Source organism: Cimex lectularius, unplaced genomic scaffold (genome assembly GCF_000648675.2).
Source record: "Cimex lectularius strain Harlan isolate CLEC.00 unplaced genomic scaffold, Clec_2.1 scaffold204, whole genome shotgun sequence".
In the NCBI taxonomy this organism is placed as follows: Eukaryota; Metazoa; Arthropoda; class Insecta; order Hemiptera; family Cimicidae; genus Cimex; species Cimex lectularius.
Genome location: NW_019392743.1, coordinates 178,260 through 197,603, shown reverse-complemented (window position 1 = coordinate 197,603; position 19,344 = coordinate 178,260). Strand labels below are relative to the sequence as shown.

The following is a 19,344-nucleotide window of genomic DNA, read 5'->3' as shown; positions in this document are numbered from 1 at the left end:
TCCTCAAACCTATGTGGATTTACGGTATCGAATTCTGGGTGTCAACCTACATATTCCAACTCACAAGTATCATTATGTATCAAACCTACACCGAAACCTTAATATCCCCTTTGTTCCAGAAGTAGCAAAAAGCATTTACAAAAAATTCCATCAATTCCTTTCCACCCATCCTAATAAAGTCCGTCAGCTCAGTTGCACTCCCATCCCAGATGGTCCCCGTGAGACACCGATGGCCACGTGGCGCCCTAAGTGACGAAGAAAATTTAATAGTGTTCATATTTATTTTTTCTAAAGGAGTATTTCATTTCAATTTTATTCTTACAAGCTTTTTACAGGTGTAATTGTTTTACAGATGTAAAAATCAATTTAAAAAAAACTTTTAATCTTTCATGCACGAATGGATTGAATCCCCGGATTCCACTCTAAAAGCGGAATCCCTTTTTTATGCACTGTAAGACTAATCATGAAGTCTAACAAAGCTGTCTCTACGATATAAATTGACGTGTGACATAAATATTAATTATGCAAGTTTGGTTTGTTAAAATATTTCACTTAATTTAAAACTGGATTTAATCGATAACTGTCTTTTTAGTTTTAATTCTTTATTATTCTGCTTGGTCTTTTTCTTCTTAGTAAACATTTTACCAGCCATAAAGCTTTATTATTGAAGATCTATTTGTAAGTAATATTTCTTTTGTAAACAAAGCATTTTTTATTTTCATAATAATAATCAAGAAACTTTGATCTCAGTAAAAATAGGGACGTTGGCCTGAGAGTCTAATAAAACTGATAATTGTCAAATTTAACATTCCCTTTATTCTGTCGGACGACAGAATAAATTGAGTTTTTTTTTGCTCTGCTTGTTTTTTACAGACAAAGCTGTAAAGCTTTATTTTGTTTAGTATTTATTACTCTCTTACAGATTTCTTTGTTAACCAGAGAAATATCAGCTTTTCTAAAACTCGGTTAACCCTGGCACACCCACTCAGACGTGGCAGATTTTTATTCGGGCTTGACTAGCATTTCTCCCCTTCCGAAAATAAAACAGCATTAAGCAGCGAAAATAGATTGTTTTGTTTTATTGATCCGACTGTAACAATAAATGAAACCGACTGATGTTTCAATTTTTTTTTTAATGGAATTAATCAGTTAAAGAAAAGATTTGAATTTTATTAACATAAAAGAGAAAAGGTCGAATGAAGAACGAGTTATTTAATTATCGACGGTATATGTTTTTCCAGAATATTTTTCTTCAAACTCATTAAATTATAAACCTGGTATATTTTGACTAAAAATAAACGGTGGAAATTTACTTAAACCGACGGCGTACGTAAAGGATAAGTAGATAACTATAGACTAGTTTCTCCTAATCTAATAAAATTTTAGCGAATTCCGTCCGTTCTTTCGCCCCGGCGGTGTTTTTCAATAATTAATCAAACTCTCATTGTTCTATTTTGAATGAAGTCGATACGAACGGGCAGAGGCGTTGTCTCATTTGACTCGCAATATGGGAAAAGAGAAAAGTTCGATTTTGCTCCTCAAGAATCTTTTGACAGGGATAGGAGTTCTACCATTGACGGACGGTCATTCGAAATGGATAGACAGGGTTTGGACGTTATTGTGCTTTTGCTGTGGTTCGTTTCTGTTAATGTCATCGTTTCAGTTTATGATAGAAGTGCCTATCCCAATAATTGACAAACTCGAAACTTTGCTTTATATTACAGCAAGTATCCATATAGTTTCCAATCAGGTAATGTTATAATAAATATACGATTAAAGCTACTCAGTGGAGCTGTTTTTTTAATTTTCGCTCGTTTTTCGCAGGCCATTTTGATCTTGAAAAGCAAAGCCGTGAAAATTCTGATCGAAGATATCGAAAATCTCTACAATATTCTCTACGAGAATGAAAATAATGCTTCTATCTTAAACAAATGGTCGAATAGAGGAAAACGCCAAGCCTATTTCTTCATTTCGACATATATAGTTTATACTTGCTGCAATTGTCTCATGAGCATTTTACACCTGTTAATTTTTAATGTCTACAAATCGCCTTACTCGATCGGCACACTGTTCGTACCGAAAGACCTTAAAGCCTTAGCAATGGTGTTCCAAGTTTTCACCATGTTCTTCGGAACTCTCATCATGTCCATACACATGTCTTTCATTTGTATCATCGGGACGTCTATCGCCGGAGGGATGGAAGTTCTGAAGAAAGAACTTCAGGCTAGATCAACAACGGATAACAGAGATTTTCATTTGTTTTCTTACAAATTACATTCACAAATTATTAAGTATGTGAGTCAGTTTAATTATACAGTAAGTTAACCGCTGTAATCTCTGTTTTAGTCTCACGGCTCGGTTTAACAAAATATACGGATTCCCGCTGGCAATTCTGACAGCATTTTGCTCTATTCAGTGTTGTCTTACTACCTACCCACTGGCAAGGGTAAGCCTTATTAAATATTTAAATGAAAGAGGTAAACAATTATTTTTTAAAATAAAATCCCCAGGCAAATGTAAGAGCACAGGACTTCGTCTTGTTTTGCACTACAAATGTTTTTCCTGTTGCGATATGCGAGACTGGAAACGCCGTTTTTACTGAGGTATCTCTGTTTTTGAATATAATACAAAATTTGAATAAAAGAGTGTTTAAAGGTACAAAGATGAAGATTTGTTACAATACATTTGGTAATGCTAATATGCTAAATTTAGGTTAAAAAAGGTCTGGGGTTGAACTTCGGATGTAATTGTTCCACCGCCAAAGTTACTCTCCAGTGGCTGAAAACAGCTCGTCATTTCAGCCCCTACACGTGCAGTTTTTAAATGTAAGCCGTCACAAGCCGTCATTCACAAATACATTACCTATATTCATACATTCCCAGTGACCATAAAATCTAACCTAACTCGGCCCTAACCCTAGGTAATTTAATCATAACTCGTCCCTAACTCTAATCTAACCTAAGCCAACCCTTGCCAACTCTCAATAGTGGGATATCGATGACACAAAAATGTTAACGCCAAAAATATGTATCTAGCCCAAACATTTACACTAGTAAATAATTTTCATTGAACAAAATTTATCCGTCCCAAAAATAATAAATTGTAAACCGGAGGAATAGAGTGACTTAGCACATTTTACGTACATAGGCATATATAATTACTTTTAGGACGCAAGAATGGGCGTTCTAAATGTTTGGAAAGTCACACAGTCTACCCTCTAAACTGCAAAATTTTGACTTACGAATATAAAATATCAATAAATGGTCATTTAAATTGTTTTTGTGACCCGTTTTTTTCAGAAATATTGTAACTTTTAACAAAGGACTTTTAAAAGACCCCAGATAATTGAATGCCATGAATTGGATGAAAATTTGTTTGCAATGTTGAAAATTGGTAATATTCAGAATATGTGTAGAACGTACTTGTGGAAGACTACGGTCGGAGGTCCCCATACCAACACATCTAATAACCGGACACCCCTCATTGCCGGAAAATTTCATTTTCCCCGGCATTATTCCATTGACTTTAATAAAATAAAGTACTTCTAATAACTGGGCGCACTAATAAACGGACACGGACAACAGGTCACTACGTTCTTTGATTATTTAAATGAAAAAGTCTCTTTTCGCGTACAACAGAAAAACATAGAATAGAAAAACACCTCAGGAGTCCACGAATGACAGATGGCTTTACGTGTCACTTGCGAACAGTAATATTTCGGGTACACCTTGCGGCTTTGAACCAGTTGAACTTGGACAATGAAGTTGCAGCCTTACAGCAAGAAAATTCGTTCGCCACTATTTGTAAGCAGAACTGTTTGCCTTTTCTACAACAAAAACGAGACTTTTATAGTAGTAGTTGTTGTGATGACCTTGAAAAGTTTATGAAGTCATTTATTTTGCAAGGATTGCTTTCGTTTTTTTTCCTTAACCTTACTTAGTTTGGCTAAGTAGTCTTAGGCGGAGTTGGAAGCTTCTTGGTCCATTCCAGTGAGGTGTCCGCTTATCAGAAGATCGACCTTCGACTTCGTTTAATAATTTTTAAACTAAATAATACAATTGGTCAACTTCCACATGGCCCGATTTTTCAACCGTTTTCTAGTTATTGCGATTTTTGGGAAAAAAGCGTGGTTTATACGTGGACATAGAAAAAACCGACCAATCTCTCACACCCGATTTTACTCTTTTATTGTTTCAATAAGTTATTTTATGCTTAACTTAACTGCTTCTACACCTGTGAAATGGGAAGGAAAAGTTGAATTTCCTTGATGACGTAAGCTTATGTTAAGGTATCGACAGCAAAAGCTTTTCGAATCCCAAAAGGTCAAAGTAAGTAAAAGGTGAGAATTGTCGCTTCCATGTTCACTTTTTTGAAAACGTTCTCGGAATAAAAGAGCCTAAAATTTGCGAAAACAAGGCGGTTCAAAATTTTGTGCATTCTTGTAAATAGGGAGAGAGAGGGAGTGATCGTTTGAAATCGCTTGAAAAATCGGGCAAAATGGAAGGTGACCAATTGAAAGCTTATAAAAATTTAACAATTTCTAAAAAATAATTCAATTTAAAATTTTCGTTAAAAGGGCAAATAATAACATGTTACAGAATTTTTGAATTTTCTGATGAATGACTGAAGATAGGAAAACATTTAAAAAAGCCATCTTGTTCGACGTAAGATTTTCTAAAAATTATCCAAAGTTTGTAAGATATCAAAGATCTAACGAAACGCAGTGCTTTAAAAGTGTACTGCTTGTAAAAAAATGGTACACATCCAACTTCGTAAAAATTTCTAATCTAAAAATTTGTTAGAAATTTTTGAAAAGTTAGGATCTGGTCTATCTTGGAAAATGGTGTTCGCATCTTTTGTAAGCAATCAGCCCCCAGGTCAAAACGTGTATGGGCTCTGTTGCAACATATTTAAACTATCTACCGTCTACCACCCACAAGCGCAAATCCCGCTAATTATTATAAATCGCATAAGTTATTAATAATAATAATAATGATAATCCACTGAGAGGCCAACAAATGACTACCTTCGTTTTTTTAATAAATAGTTGCAGTAGTTGTTGTTTACTGAATATTTTTATAGAAAAATATAAGATATCGCTAAATTAAAAAAATTAAATAAAAATTTAGGCTGAATAAAACAGTTTTACCAGAAATGTTGCTATGGAAACAGAAATAAGTTCAATGCGGAAGGAATATTTCTTCTTCTTTCATGGCTTAAGACATGGCATTGATTTTATGAGGTTTTGAATGTACCACTTTGGAATATTTTCATACTCCTCCAACAGCGACATTCTTAATTCCTGCAAATTCTCTGACATCATTGGGCGACATTCTCCCCTCTTTGACAACTCGTCAATAGGGGTTAAGTCAGGACTACATGCTGGCTACTCCAAACATAAAGAAGCCCGTTCAAAGTCACCAAGGATCCTAGCTGTGTCGAGCCCCCGTCGCTAATTAGTAAATAAGGAACAACTTCTTCTGATAACACATTTACAGAGTTTCGCTCAGTTGTTAGGGAACTCTCGATGAAGATCAAGTTTGTGCGACCTTCATAGAAATGTCTGCCCAAACCATAACAGGACCACCTCCATAGCTACTCCGGAGTGAAAAATGTTGCGGGGATATATCACTCTCCTGTTCTTCTTCAAACCCTCCCTCGGCCGTCAAAAGACCTCAAACAAACCATTGACACATATGAAAACGAGGTTTTAGTCGGATCTAATTTTTGTGAATTTATGTGATTTCTTGCGAAACATTCTGGCCATGTCATAAGTTTTGAACCAGCGGCAAACCTTTTCGAAGTAATCCCTTCTGAAAGTCTTCGCCTAACGCGTAAGCTGACATTAAAATTTCTAACTTTTTGAAGTCGTTGTTCGATCTCAACTGCTGTAGTCGATTACAGAGCACATTCGAAACAAAAAGATTATTTCTCTGAGATGTGATACGACGTAGACCTGATTCATACCTTCTTGAGTAACCTCTAGTATCTTGGTAGAGATGGAAGACCCTTCGGACAATTGTTCTAGGAACACCCTGGTCACATACACTTGACTTCTTACATCTTCCAATAATGCTTTGATTCTGTATCACTTAAACCTATCACTCAGTCAATTTTAAAATTTAAAAATGGTACAACTTAAAAAAATCAAACTGCAGGAACGTTGCTAGAAAGAACCTTTACAGGAAAAAACAACAAAAAAGAGATCGAAACTATCGAAAAATCTATTTTCAAAATCTAATTTTAAACACTTGTGGGAGATATTATCTGTATTTTATTTACTTCCAGTCTTTTAAAACGGATCAAATATTACTATACAATAATAAATTGTAATGGTGGATTGTCTAAGAGGTAATTTAACATATTAATAATATCCACTTTTTTCTCTCAGTGTAATAATACATGTGTTTTATTAGCAAAGTTTTACAAAGAAAACATATATTTCTAAATAAATAAAAAATAAAAAACATTCCACGGAGAGTTGCCCGTCAGCAGAGTTGCTATCATTTTATTACATATACTTATTTGTCTACTCCAACAGAGTGGATATACAAGAGGAGTAGTCCAAAAAAAGAACATAACGACAAAAAGAAAACAATTGAGTAACTAAACGATAATAACAAAAACACATGGTTCAGGGATTCTCGGCATGTATACGTTTTAATTTGACTTTAACTGAATGCAAGGAATCGTGAAATACATCTATGTCATTGAAATAATGGTTCAGCAATCTCATTAGAATCGGAAGAGGGGAGTTTAGTGCATATTCTGTTCTGCAATTTGAAACAAAGAACAATTTATGGTTCCTTAGTGGTCGCTGAGGCATAGTGATAAACATAACTTTTGGATATCAAGGGCCCCATTCCACAAATTCCAACCCCGAATGAGATCAGCAGAAACACGGGAGCTAAGTGACTCTAGAGCAAGCCAATTCATTCATGTAATTCAGATCCGCAAGTCCAGTTCTGAAGGCTATCCTGGTTGCTTTCTTTTTTACTTTTTCTAAGCCGCTAATCTCACCGAAATGGAAAGGGGACCGCACGACACTTGCATATGCCAAACGGCTACGAGGGATTGTTTATTATTTTAACTGCCAAACTACTTTTAAAATCTCCAGAAAAACTGGTATAAAACCAAGATTGCGTAGAGCCTTACCTCGAATTTGTTTGATATGGTTTCTGAAATATCGTAAACGACACCAAGGTCGGATATAGTGTCAACTTCATCCAATCTCTGCCCAACAAACAAAGTCATTAAAACAATCAAAGTCACGAGGTAAGATATTATTAGTAAATTTAATTACCTTGCATTTGTTACTATTCAAAGGAAGACGATTCTGCTCACACCAATTAATGAACCAGTCCAGTTCCCTCTGTAAACTAATACAATCGTGAGCTAAAGACAGAGTTAAAAATTTTCAAATCATCCGCCACTAAAGAAAACTTACAATCCTTGAATATTCTAGACAACTTTCAGTTAATTAGGTTTTTAGTTAAGATAAAAAAGTCAGTGTCACGAGCGGGATTCGAACCCACGATCTTCGGAGGGAAAATTCAAAAGGTGGGGTTGAGATGGGAAATTAGTGTCCGAGTGGATCGAGGTCACGATAGCTCAAGTGATCGAGCAGCAGCGTATCTAGCCGAAGATCGTGGGTTCGAATCCCGTTCGTGGCACTGACTTTTTATCTCAACTAAAAACCTTAATTAATTGAAAGATATTAATTGGTCAAGTGGACCACGAAACTAGTGAATTCTAGACATCATTGAAATAAACAAGAATAATATGGGCCAAGAGTGAGAAACCTGAGGTTCACCAGAAAATGTTGAATTTTTATCCGATACTGAGTTATTAATGAGAAATGAGAGAAAAAAACAGAAAAAGAACGACCGGTTAGAAATGATTGATGAAGGATAACAAAAGATCACCTACTCCAAGGATTTTCAACTTAAAGAGAAGAATATCATTGTCAACTCTACCGAAGGCATTGGTTGAAATAAAAGAGCCAGGGTCACGTGCGGGACTCGAACCCACCAATGTAGGTTGAGATGGGAAGTTGGTGTCTGAGTGGATCGAAGTCACGATAGCTCGAGTGGTAGAGCAGCAGCGTATCTAGCCGAAGGTCATGGGTTCGAATCCCGCTAGTGACACTGGCTTTTTTATTTAAACCAATACCTTACATAAAGATTAATTAATTGAAGGAAGTTATTTAGTCAATCGGACCACAAAATGTAATGGATCTATCGAAGGCTTTAGACAAATCTGTATATACAGCGTGAACATTATTTACATTATCAAGGGAATTAACATTTTCGCGAAAACCGAAGATTTGGAAACAGGTCTGTAATTATCAATTAAGTGGGAATTACCTTTCTTATAAGTAGGTACCATGTGAGAAAATTTGCATTTATCGGGGAAGATATATGTATAGTAAAAGCTAAACCAAACTTTAAAATTGATCACATAGACTTATAAATGATTGGTTAAAGTATACTTACGAATTACTAACAGCCAAAAAATTAGAATAAAGAAATTAAAAACAAAAATAAATGAAATTTTTTTTTAAATAATTGAACTCTTGAAGTAAAAAACAAAATAAAGAGCTTTGTAAAAACACTACCCCCAGTTGTTAAGTATGCACATAGTTCATTTTCAGAGAGAGTAGTTTGCTTGAGAAATTTTAAACGGTACGGAGACAAAATAGGAATAAACTATGTCCTCGACTTCTCTTAATTTACATAAGGGACATAGTTAACAGTGATTCGATGAAAAGGTTTATAATTTAAAGGTAAACTTTCCCTTCTGGCTTTTAAAATCAACTTAACATCATCAAAAGATCTATCTTTGATATAGTTTAATTGTAATTCAATTTTGGATAAATTTTATTATACCGCCCTTGTCTGGCTTTTAATTCTGCATTTCTTGTTTCATCTATTTCTAACTTAATAATTAACTTTTCTAAATTGGATTTCCAAGCTTCTACCTAATTATCATTGAAATATCCTAAGTGTGTGTCGTACCTTCTACATAAGATTTTCCCGTGTTCAAACAACAGATTATTTTTCGGAATAATTTCAATTTTCAAATTACGAAATAAATTCAAATCAATAATTTTGGGCAATTTACAGTCTGATAGTCTTAATAACATTAATGTGTATTTAATATGTCATTTAAATGTATACACATCCATACTGGGGATTCCTAATTGTATACATATTTTATAATTTGTTGTCTTCATAGACCGTTGAAATAATTGTTTAAAGAAAAATCTAAGGAGTCTTTCCACATAATCATGACTTTTTTTAACCCCATCTCTGGGTGCCATAACAAATGATGTACAGGAATGTGTATAGGAATATTATGAATTTTTTATTAATCTGTGGCTCATGTTCAGCTTAGACCAAAGTTTGGGAATATTTAACTTTCTTTTAAATGCGCGTCAAATGAACGTAATAATGCAATAAGAACTCCTAATTATTTATAGGTTTTTACATAATTAGCATCTAAATTCCAACACTCATTTTTAGTATTTCTCCCCCTTCTTCCTGCATATCAGTACTTCACCACTAAACCCCAAGCTTTTCAATAATTATTTAAAGAATTAATCATTTCTTGCACAATTTCATTTCGTCTGAAAGTAGCACAACGTCATCAGCGTACAAAAGCAGTCGCATATCATTTAAATATATTGAAAAACGGGTAGGAGACAACAAACAGCCTTGTTTGACCCCAGGCTGAGTATCAAAAAATTCGGAAGTGCCTCCTTCCCCCCCACTCAGCTGGACGTCCCATCATATAAATTTCTTAAAATATCTATAAAATTCGTAGATAACCCTATGATTGATAATTTATAGAACAATAAATTTCTTGGCAAGAAGTCGTAGGCTGACTTAAAATCTACGATATTTTGTTTCTTCTCCTCTAATTTTTGCTTAATTTCTTTATTGCTTTCTGTAAAAAATATACATTGAGCAAATAATATTATTATATAAAACACTGACAGACCTGTCAGTCCATGGGTAGAGAAACCAACCGGTGATGGAACTCACTTTTATTTAATTGGGTGGGTTAAGATAGAAGGACACGAGGCCATCGTCGCCTTAAACGGCGTGGTGGATTGTAAGAATGAAACGTCGAGGAAAGAGTTAGGGTAGTGGGTTAGGATGGAGGGATAGTTTAGAGTTGAAATTGAGGAAGCGTGTTCGAAAGTCACGACAGGGATTTTAAAATATTTATGGATCGTTTGATTGGTGTCGTAGAATGGAGCATTGAGGATACGGCGGTTAACGTTAGATTGAAAAGACTGGATTCACCCCTAATTTTAAATTAATTAGATTGACAAGCATGAAAATGTTATATACTGTTGAATAGTTGCTTTTGAAACCCTTTGGAACCCAGAAATAACATTAAAAGTATCAAGCCAGTTTACGAGTCTATTCATAAAAGCCCAGTGAACAACTTAGCTTCAACGTCAGTGAAAGAATTCTACATTTCTTCGGCCACAAAACCAGGCTTCTAAATGAAAGGAAAGGACCGTGTTAACTGAGGATCGGCCATCCCGCCTAACACATGCTTTTGGGTCAAAACCCTCGCATTCGTCCCGATTTTTGAGAAAGGTTGCTTACTGTGTCACAGCTGATCGAAGAGTCTTGACCCCTTACAGGGAGCGAGTAGGCGTAAGCCCTCACACAACCATGATACTCGGGTGAACGTGTCATATGTTGGTGACTGTTCCGTTTGTTAAAAAGAACTGGGGTGCTTCCTCACATTGTGACGTCGGTCCTTCGACGGCACGACAAACAAACATCCAACACTTCTTAACCGGGGATAATGATGGGTACTGGGAAATTAAAATGAAACAAATAAAACACACTCGCTAAAATAAACCAACTAAAACATAATGTATTACAAGACATAAATATATATATACAATATAAACCAAAGTTACTACAAACGAAACCAAGACGTTCCCTAATTCCAGTCTACAACCACGTTACAGTGTAATCGCCCAACTCACCCTGTGGTAACTCAATTAAGGTATTTTACGCTTAAGCAAACGTTGACGAGTCTGGAACACACCTGACCTCTCTTCTCCAGCTCCAGTCCAACATCTCCCCTCCTTCGACCATCCCCCACCCAGCATTCCAATGCGCCCCATTACACAAACAGTGACATCCTCAAAAAGTGAGGGTGACAACATATAGTGTGCATGTTTACTTATATATGCATATATTATTTATATAATATGTAATTTGTAAATAATTACATTATTGTGCATGTGGGATTAATGAGAGGGCCGATGACGGAATATCAAGTAGCCCAAGTACCCCATCGTTCATTATTAACTCAGTGAGGCTTAAATTACCACTGTTTTCACTGTTCGTTAAAAAAAGTTTTTTTTTTTAAACTGAGCTATCATTTTGAAACAAAATTAATACTATGTTCTATTTTTTACAATGTATTATTCTAAATAAATACCGAAACTGATTACTGATTTATATAAGCTCAACTCTGCGTACGCACGTGCTTACACACGTGTACAAAGTTTAACCTGTAGTTTCTTATGACGGCAAGGCCAAAGGAACAGTCAAGTTTACCATCCCGCAACCAAAGTTAGACTTCAGAGGCTGACAACAGTCTCGCCATACCATTCCTCAGTGGGTATGCATATACTGCTAAAAGGTAACCTTTTGCAAACCTTGTGCGTTATTTTGAATTTTCAGGACAAACGACTCAACAACCCCATCAACATAAGAAAATATTTATTAAGGTAATCATTGCAGTTGTAAATAACAAATAAAAGAAAAGACTTATAGTTCTTTTGTCTTTCTTTCTTCTGTAAATGAAATATTGTAAAAGTAATTCATAACCGCTTTTAGGAGTTACAATTTTATGTATAGAACATCAAGAATTAATGACAAATTAATGGATTTAAATAACAGTTTTTTGGACAGTCGTACGTTAGGTAGGAAAAGAACTAAATTTACGACTATAAGGCAGAAAATTTTATCTCGAACCAACATAAAATAGGATTTATGCAGATAGCCTCAAATACGAGGCCGGCTGTTTAATTAAATTTTGGTCGTAATTGAAAGTCCCTAACTGCATATCTGACCAATGTGCCAATGGAATTTAGACAGATAAACATTTATTACTAGGAGAATTCTGTCGGGTGGTTTTGAGACTTATCGCGAATTTAAGTTCAAAAAAGGAAGACTTTTTATTTGGTTTTAATTTGACTTACAATGGAAAAATAATGAAAAGTAAATAAATATAAATATTGCTACAACACATGCTACCTTTTCATTTATTAAATTTACTAGTTTTCGTGGTCCGCTTGACCAATTAATTACGGTTTTTTAATTGAGATAAAAAAGTCAGTGTCACGAACTTTTCATTTATAATCTATTTTCGATATTTTCACGGCGTTTTAGTGTTGGATATGGCCCAGGCTTTCGATGGGGTCCGGCACCCAGGCATTCTGTGTAAATTAAAACGATTCCTTACCACCTTACACTGAAATCCTAATTAACTGACCGCTGTTTCAGAAGTGGCACAGCAACGAACACTCGAGCCGGTGTCCCACAAGGGAACATTCTTAGCCCCATCTTGTTTACTATTTATACTGCTAACATCATTACTCCGTATCGGGATGACACCGTAATTACGCCATCTTCTTCCAGAGTAGAACCTTGAACTTATTAAAAAGCAAAAAGTTTAAAACAAATCTGAATGAAGAAAAATGCGGTGTACATTTACATTGAGAAGACAGCCTATTGCCTTTCATCAAATAACAAAGAGCTTCCGACTTCCACCCAAGTCAGATACTTAGTACTATACCTAGCCAGCTGTCGTGGAATAAACTTAAGAGACAACTTAACAGAAGACTTTTAGGATCGAAATCCTAAAAACTGCGACCACTTACGACACCAAGTGGAACTGAGAGACGCCAAGCCATCCGTATGAAGCACTTCAAATCTTTTCAATCAGTTTTCAGCTAAATTGTCAAAGCTCGCTACAACATCACCAACCTCACATTCTACATGGCTTAAACATTTCTTTTGTCTACGAACTGATTTGATCCCGATTCCACTCTAAGCACTCGATATATCCATGCCTTATATATAAATTCCCATCCTGAGAACTCGCCATGTCCTCTTATACGACGATGACCTCGATTCTCTTCGAAACCTAATCCGTCATACTGAGTTAACATATGTCCTCAGGGTGCAAATATACAAGCTAAAAATAAATACAAATTCACGACAATTTGGAATATTATGTTTTTGCAGCTTAAAAGTTGTTTTGTTTCCGTCAAGAATTGAAGAATAAAACGTACCATCAAAAAACAAAAATATTTGCTGAAATCATGGGTTAATTTGTGAAAAAACAAAATGTATGTATAATATACTGAGGAGTAAAATTCACGTAAAAGTAATTGTTAAGATGTTTAGTCCCATTGAGTTAATAATGTTTAATAAATGTAATTATTACAGTCAAACAACGTATTTCTGGCCACTTATGACAATTACTGGTACAACGAAAGCCCAAAGAGCAGAAAAGAGCTTTCTATCATGATGTTGGTCGCGAGAAGACCTTTACATTTACACTTCAGGCATGTCGTAAGGTTCACTTACGAAACGTATCTTAGTGTAAGTTAAATTTTTTATCGCTTACTATCATGAAATATATATATATATATACAGGGTGAATTGCTACTCGTGCTACANTAGATTTTCAGAGAAATGTTTAGATTAAAAGATATCACGATTTTCCGACGCCAGGACGTGATATCTTTCAAAATCGATAAAAAGCGAAATTACTCTGAAATGGTTGAGAATCGGACCATGGACAATATGAACTTTTTTGTTCATTTTAGGGTGAAGAATCTACTGGAGAAGTTTGTAGCACGAGTAGCAATTCACCCTGTATATATATATATATATATATATATATATATATATATTTTATTAATGGCGACTGAATGTTTTTTTTCAGATTTTACAAACTTCCTATTCTTACATGGCAGTACTGAGGACAATGGAGAGGTCTTAAATATATGAAAATTTTCGAAAATATTTCTTTCTTGTTGTTAGACTTAGTTAAGACTTTGCATTAAATTTTTAATAACTTGTTCTGCCTAGATTAGTAATATTTTATGCATTTGGATATAGTTTTAACTGCATTCGTATGCAGTGCTTGAAATTTTTCCTGTAGGTATATGCTAACATTTTCTTGGCGTGTTATATCAATGGTTGTGGACTAAACAATTGGCTTGTTTATTAGTTTATAGTCATTATCTTTTTGCATATGTACACATCCCTTAAAGTTATAGACATAAATAAACAAAATGTAATAAATCCAAGAGGCTTTTAAGAACGGCAGACTAAATTTAATCTCCTCCTATAGGTTTTATTTCGTATTTTAAATGATATTACAAAATATTCCGTTGTTTTAAATGATAATAACAATAGTATATTGAAAAAACTAATAATCACACGTAGTACAAAAGAAGATGTAGATGTATTAGTCGGGGTGTAATAAATATGCCGTATATGCCCACTATTTTTTTTTTTTTTTTGAGGAATTTCGAAATTATCTTTTAGGTAGATTTTCTTTTTCACCCCTTTTAACAAAAAATTTTTTAAAAAATATAGCTAGGCATTTAGTATGCAAATCGGACCACGAAATTAGTGAATTTTTTTACAGTCCTGTCCTCTGGCTTTCTTTCCACATGGCTAATCCATGCGAGGCAGCTTGCTTTTGTTTCAGCCATAATATTTGGTTTTTAGTACAAAACTTTCAACTTCTCGTTTGTTTGAGTTCGCTGGTGGCCATCCATGTAAATTGTGCCATAGATCTAACGGAGCACTTTTCTTTCCAAATATCTCAAAAAATCTTTGTCGCATAATGGTCCACGTTTCCCAGCTGGATTCACTATCGTTCGATTTACTCTTAATTTTTTTTTTTTTTTTTTTTTTTTTTGACTTTTATTTATATCTACAACTGTACATGCATGATATACAACCAGCAGATTGGATTTCAGACTGTGTGTTTGGCATTATGGGCGTTATAGAGAAAGCTACCCATTGGCAGCCGCTCTGGATTAATGAAATTATATTAATCATTTAAGAGGTCTCTTATCCATATTCTTTTCAGACGTTTACGTGGTAATTGTGGGGAATGGAGTAATTGTATTTGTGTGTTGGTGTGATTTTGTAATTTACTATGAAAACGTCTGTAATATGTTTTGATGGATGAAAAAACTGTTGGGATTTGAAGATCTCTGTGAAGTGTATTATTGTTTACATAAAATGGGGCAGAAACAATTAGTCTTAAAATTTTGGATTGAAAACTTTGTAATCTTTGAATATTGGAATACTTGGCCGATCCATATACTTGGCACCCATACATCCAAATTGGTTTGAGTAGGTATGACTATTAAATAACCATAACTTTTTGTGTCAGAAATTCTTTATTTATTTAACTGAAATTTCATCCAAATGAAACAACACTAGTCTCATCACATTTCGCTAATCGCGACTAGTAGTGTAATCATTATGGTAGATCCTGCAAAAGGCGTAAGTACACTTGATTCTACAGGCTTCAGAGTGACATTAATCTACAGAGTAACATGCCTTTAGGAGATACTACATCAGCAAATGTGTTTAACACAGATACTTAGATGAATGATGACCGGGTTGATTCATAAGTGAAACGAGGGTGTCTAGAATGTACAAAAATAAATAAACAGTATGTACTGTTTTATGCCATTTTATTAATTAATTAATTGATGTACAGACTAAAGTATCTCCTTTAAGAGGTATATACTCAAGAGAAATTCTTTTAATATTTAAAGGAAAGAAGAATAAGGGTGTCAATGTATCTCGTAGACACTGGAGACGGCGAGCTCGGGTTTGTCGTATCCAAGTGCCTCGGGAGTGTCGACGCCTAGTTCGTCGAGTGTGGGCTTCAACTCCTGGAGAAGGTAAGAGTAGATGTCAGGTCTGGCGACGGTTTTGAACTTGAGAGCCTCGAGGAACCTGACGGCGTGGGCGTAGTCGTTGACTTTTGAAAATGCGAAAGGTGGATTGAGATGGGAAGTTAGTGTCCGATTGGATCGAAGTCACGATAGCTCAAGTGGTAGAGCAGTGGCGAATTTAGCCGAAGATCGAGGGTTCGAATCTCTCTCGTTACACTAACTTTTTTATCTCAACCAATACCTTACATAAAGATTAATTAATTGAAAAATTTATCATTATCATCAATTATCATTTTTGAAAAATTAATGGTAAAGGAGGAAACATTCCAATTTTACCCTCCAATAATTTGTACCTGGAGGTTTTTTTCTTCGATTAATAAAAATATTTTAACCTCCTTTACTACATTGCTCGATCAAAAATAATTATTCATTGAATTTCAAGAGGTAGCTCCAATTTGCTCGCCTGCAGATTAAGTACTTTCGTGTTTTTGCAAAGGTGGTTTTCTTCTTTTTTGACTGTATGCTTTCTTTTATTTAGAATTCGTGCTTTGATTTTCTCAGTGCTTTTTACATTCCTTATTTAACGTTCGGTAGGGAAGGCCTTTTCGAGTTCCTCGTGCCCGTCCTAAGCAATTTGGCAGTTTTTCTATCCTTTCTCTTCTTAGAGAAGCTCTGAGTGCAATAAAGTTTAATAAAGCACGAATCCCAAAAGAAAATATTCTGTTCCTTCGCGCAATATATTTCCTTCATCAGAATTTTAATTAATAATTATAAAATCGTGACAATTATGAACAATTTTGACTTCAAGTAAAATGAAACTAAGTATCGAGATGATGCAATCCCGGGACGATTAAAGGTGAATTCATAAATAATTTTGTTTCGTCAAAAAACAGATCTTTTTATTCGACTGAATCTTTCACAATAATTTAAAACAAGTCAAATGTTTTAATTAATGGATTGTTGATATTTTGGAGTTTGAAGCTTTTCATTAAAAAATTGGATGTATTTTTAATTTGCCTATCCCAACCTTTTTTCTAATAGTACAAGAGGAATGTAATTTGTTTGAAATTAGGAATATTCCATCGGACACCTCTAATTTCAAATAGCAATCACCTACTATATTTTCTCATGCGTTGTGCACTCTTGAAAAGGTTAATTGAAGTGATAAAGACCGAAGAAAGGCAAAATGGGAAGATTAAAGGTAATTACTTCTGCGGTTAAACGTCCTTTAATTCATTCCTCACCCCCCATTTTATCCTCCAGGGGCGAGATCCTATTTAGAGGACTTGTAATCCCCTCGCTATCGAGAAATTAAAAGGAAAACGGAAAAGCAGCGAGCGAATTGGTGAAATTCGGACTCGGAAAAATCCATCTGTTCGAAAACGAGCAGTTGCAAATCTATATAAAAATATATCACTTAATTTAACGTGTGGTGATTAGTGACCTTTAATCGATATTTATTTAGAAATCGTGAGATGCGGTCTGGTGTGAAGTAGGTTTCAGAAAAACATTTTCTTTATCGTGCCAACGTTTCAATCTTTATTGAGATCATCTTCAGGGCTCAAAGTGACGACACTCTCGACACGACACGCAAGAATGGCACAATTACACAGAAGACAAACACTTTGAGCCCTGAAGATGATCTCAATAAAGATCGAAACGTTGGCACGATGAAGAAAATGTTTTTCTGAAACCAACATCACACCAGACAGCATCTCACGATTTCTGAATAAATACTTAATTTAACATTATTTAAAGAATCTTTAAGAAGGTAATAAATAATATTCATGAACTGAACAGCACTAGGTAAAATAGAATTACTTCACCTGATAACAATCTACTGGAAATTAAATAATTTATAAGCAATGGTTTTTCAAATAATCCCATCTAATGTTTATTTACATTTTATGAATAAATAAAACTTAAAAAAGAGCTTTTTCAAGGGCCTTCGACTAAAAGAATCACTGTGAGGAGTGGTACGTTCTAATTTTTCTTCCATCATCAACAAAGCATTAGCTGAGTACAAATAATTCACATGCAATTTTTTTCTTTTTTTCTTGGCAACCGTAACGTACAACTTCATCTCGTTAGGAACTCAGAGAAACCCGACCCAACAAAGATCTTGAAAATGATATCTAAATAATTTATATAAATAAATAAAATCGCTCTTATTTTAAATTATTTGCTGTGTAAATGATATCACGAGTGATTAATTAACGGCAGGGAATTATATTTTATATTACCTGTAGGTCTAATATGCGCAGATGTAATATGCTATGTGTACAGGGTGTTAATGAGTCGGACTGTCCTAATTGTTTAATTGACTATATCATGCGTCCTACAATACTACAAGTTTTTATTTTTTTTATTTTTTCGAACAGTTTATTTTATTTTCGGCTGAGACACCTTCTTTATATTTTGTTCCACTTTCCAAGTCACCTGAGGATGCGGAACGCGACGTAGATTCACCCCTCGTTTAATTAAGAGTACATCAAACACTCGATTCAGCACCTGAGTAAACCTGAAAGGAATCTGAAAAGTGATCGAAATAGCTTGTAAGCAAATGACTCCAATTCGATGTATCCCATTTTTACCCAAAATACTAAAATTTCTTGAGGAATTCAATCCAAAACTGCATGGATAACATATATTTTTCCCCAAAAATAATCTCCCTTTAAATTGTATTTCTCTTAATAGGTAACGTAGCAATGCCAGCATAGAAATTAAGCACACTTTATTGAGCTTCAGATTCTTAACCAATAGATTTTCGTGGCCATAAATACAACTATACAACGCAAGGGATGTATATTCCCCAGGGGTGCGTTAACTAAGATTAGGGTTTCGAGTTCCGACTACTTTACTTGAAAATGCTTCTAAATTAATACGAGACGTGAGAAGATTATATATATATATATATATATATATATATTGTCTCAAGATGACGAAACTCCACGGCTTCCTGACTTGTTTCTGTTCTGCCCTTAACTTGACCCGACAAGTTTTTGAACGTTCCAATAATAATAGGCCGTGAAATAATTTCACAAAAGTTTCAAATGATAATAACCGAAAAACATTGCACCCTCACTAGTTCAAAATGCCTTAACTAAGAGATTGCGACTGACCAGCAAAATGTATTTTGTACTACACAGCACGTTTCTCCTTGATCAATTGTAGCTCTGCAAAATAATCCTACTGACGAAGTTACTGTCAAAGATAAGAATTCTCAAGAACTTTTTGTCACTCCCTCCGATTGATATCTTTGATTTCAACCCCTTTCCGAAAATAACTTTTGTAGAGAAGGCAGCAAGCCGCAATTAAATTTTGATGTTGCTAGCTTAACCTCTCAAGATAAATTACAATTAATT

The 19,344-nt window shown here is 34.7% G+C and overlaps 1 protein-coding gene across 3 annotated transcripts; it reads left to right on the top strand.

Annotated features, from left to right (window-relative positions):
• The first annotated feature begins 1,476 nt into the window (after positions 1-1,476).
• Positions 1,477-14,413, top strand: LOC106663785 (putative odorant receptor 69a). 3 transcript variants are annotated; one of them, XM_014388877.1, is made up of 7 exons: positions 1,477-1,606; positions 1,664-1,750; positions 1,825-2,291; positions 2,347-2,446; positions 2,511-2,603; positions 13,494-13,649; positions 13,996-14,413. In XM_014388877.1, the coding sequence occupies exons 1-7, from the start codon at positions 1,508-1,510 to the stop codon at positions 14,050-14,052; spliced, it is 1,059 nt and encodes a 352-aa protein (XP_014244363.1). In that variant the 5' UTR covers positions 1,477-1,507; the 3' UTR covers positions 14,053-14,413. The 3 variants fall into 3 exon arrangements, with proteins under 3 accessions (XP_014244363.1, XP_014244362.1, XP_024082901.1); XM_014388876.1 differs by having other exon boundaries at positions 1,477-1,750; XM_024227133.1 differs by lacking the exon at positions 13,996-14,413 and adding an exon at positions 2,713-2,825 and having other exon boundaries at positions 1,477-1,750; positions 13,494-13,546.
• The last annotated feature ends 4,931 nt before the right edge of the window (positions 14,414-19,344 follow it).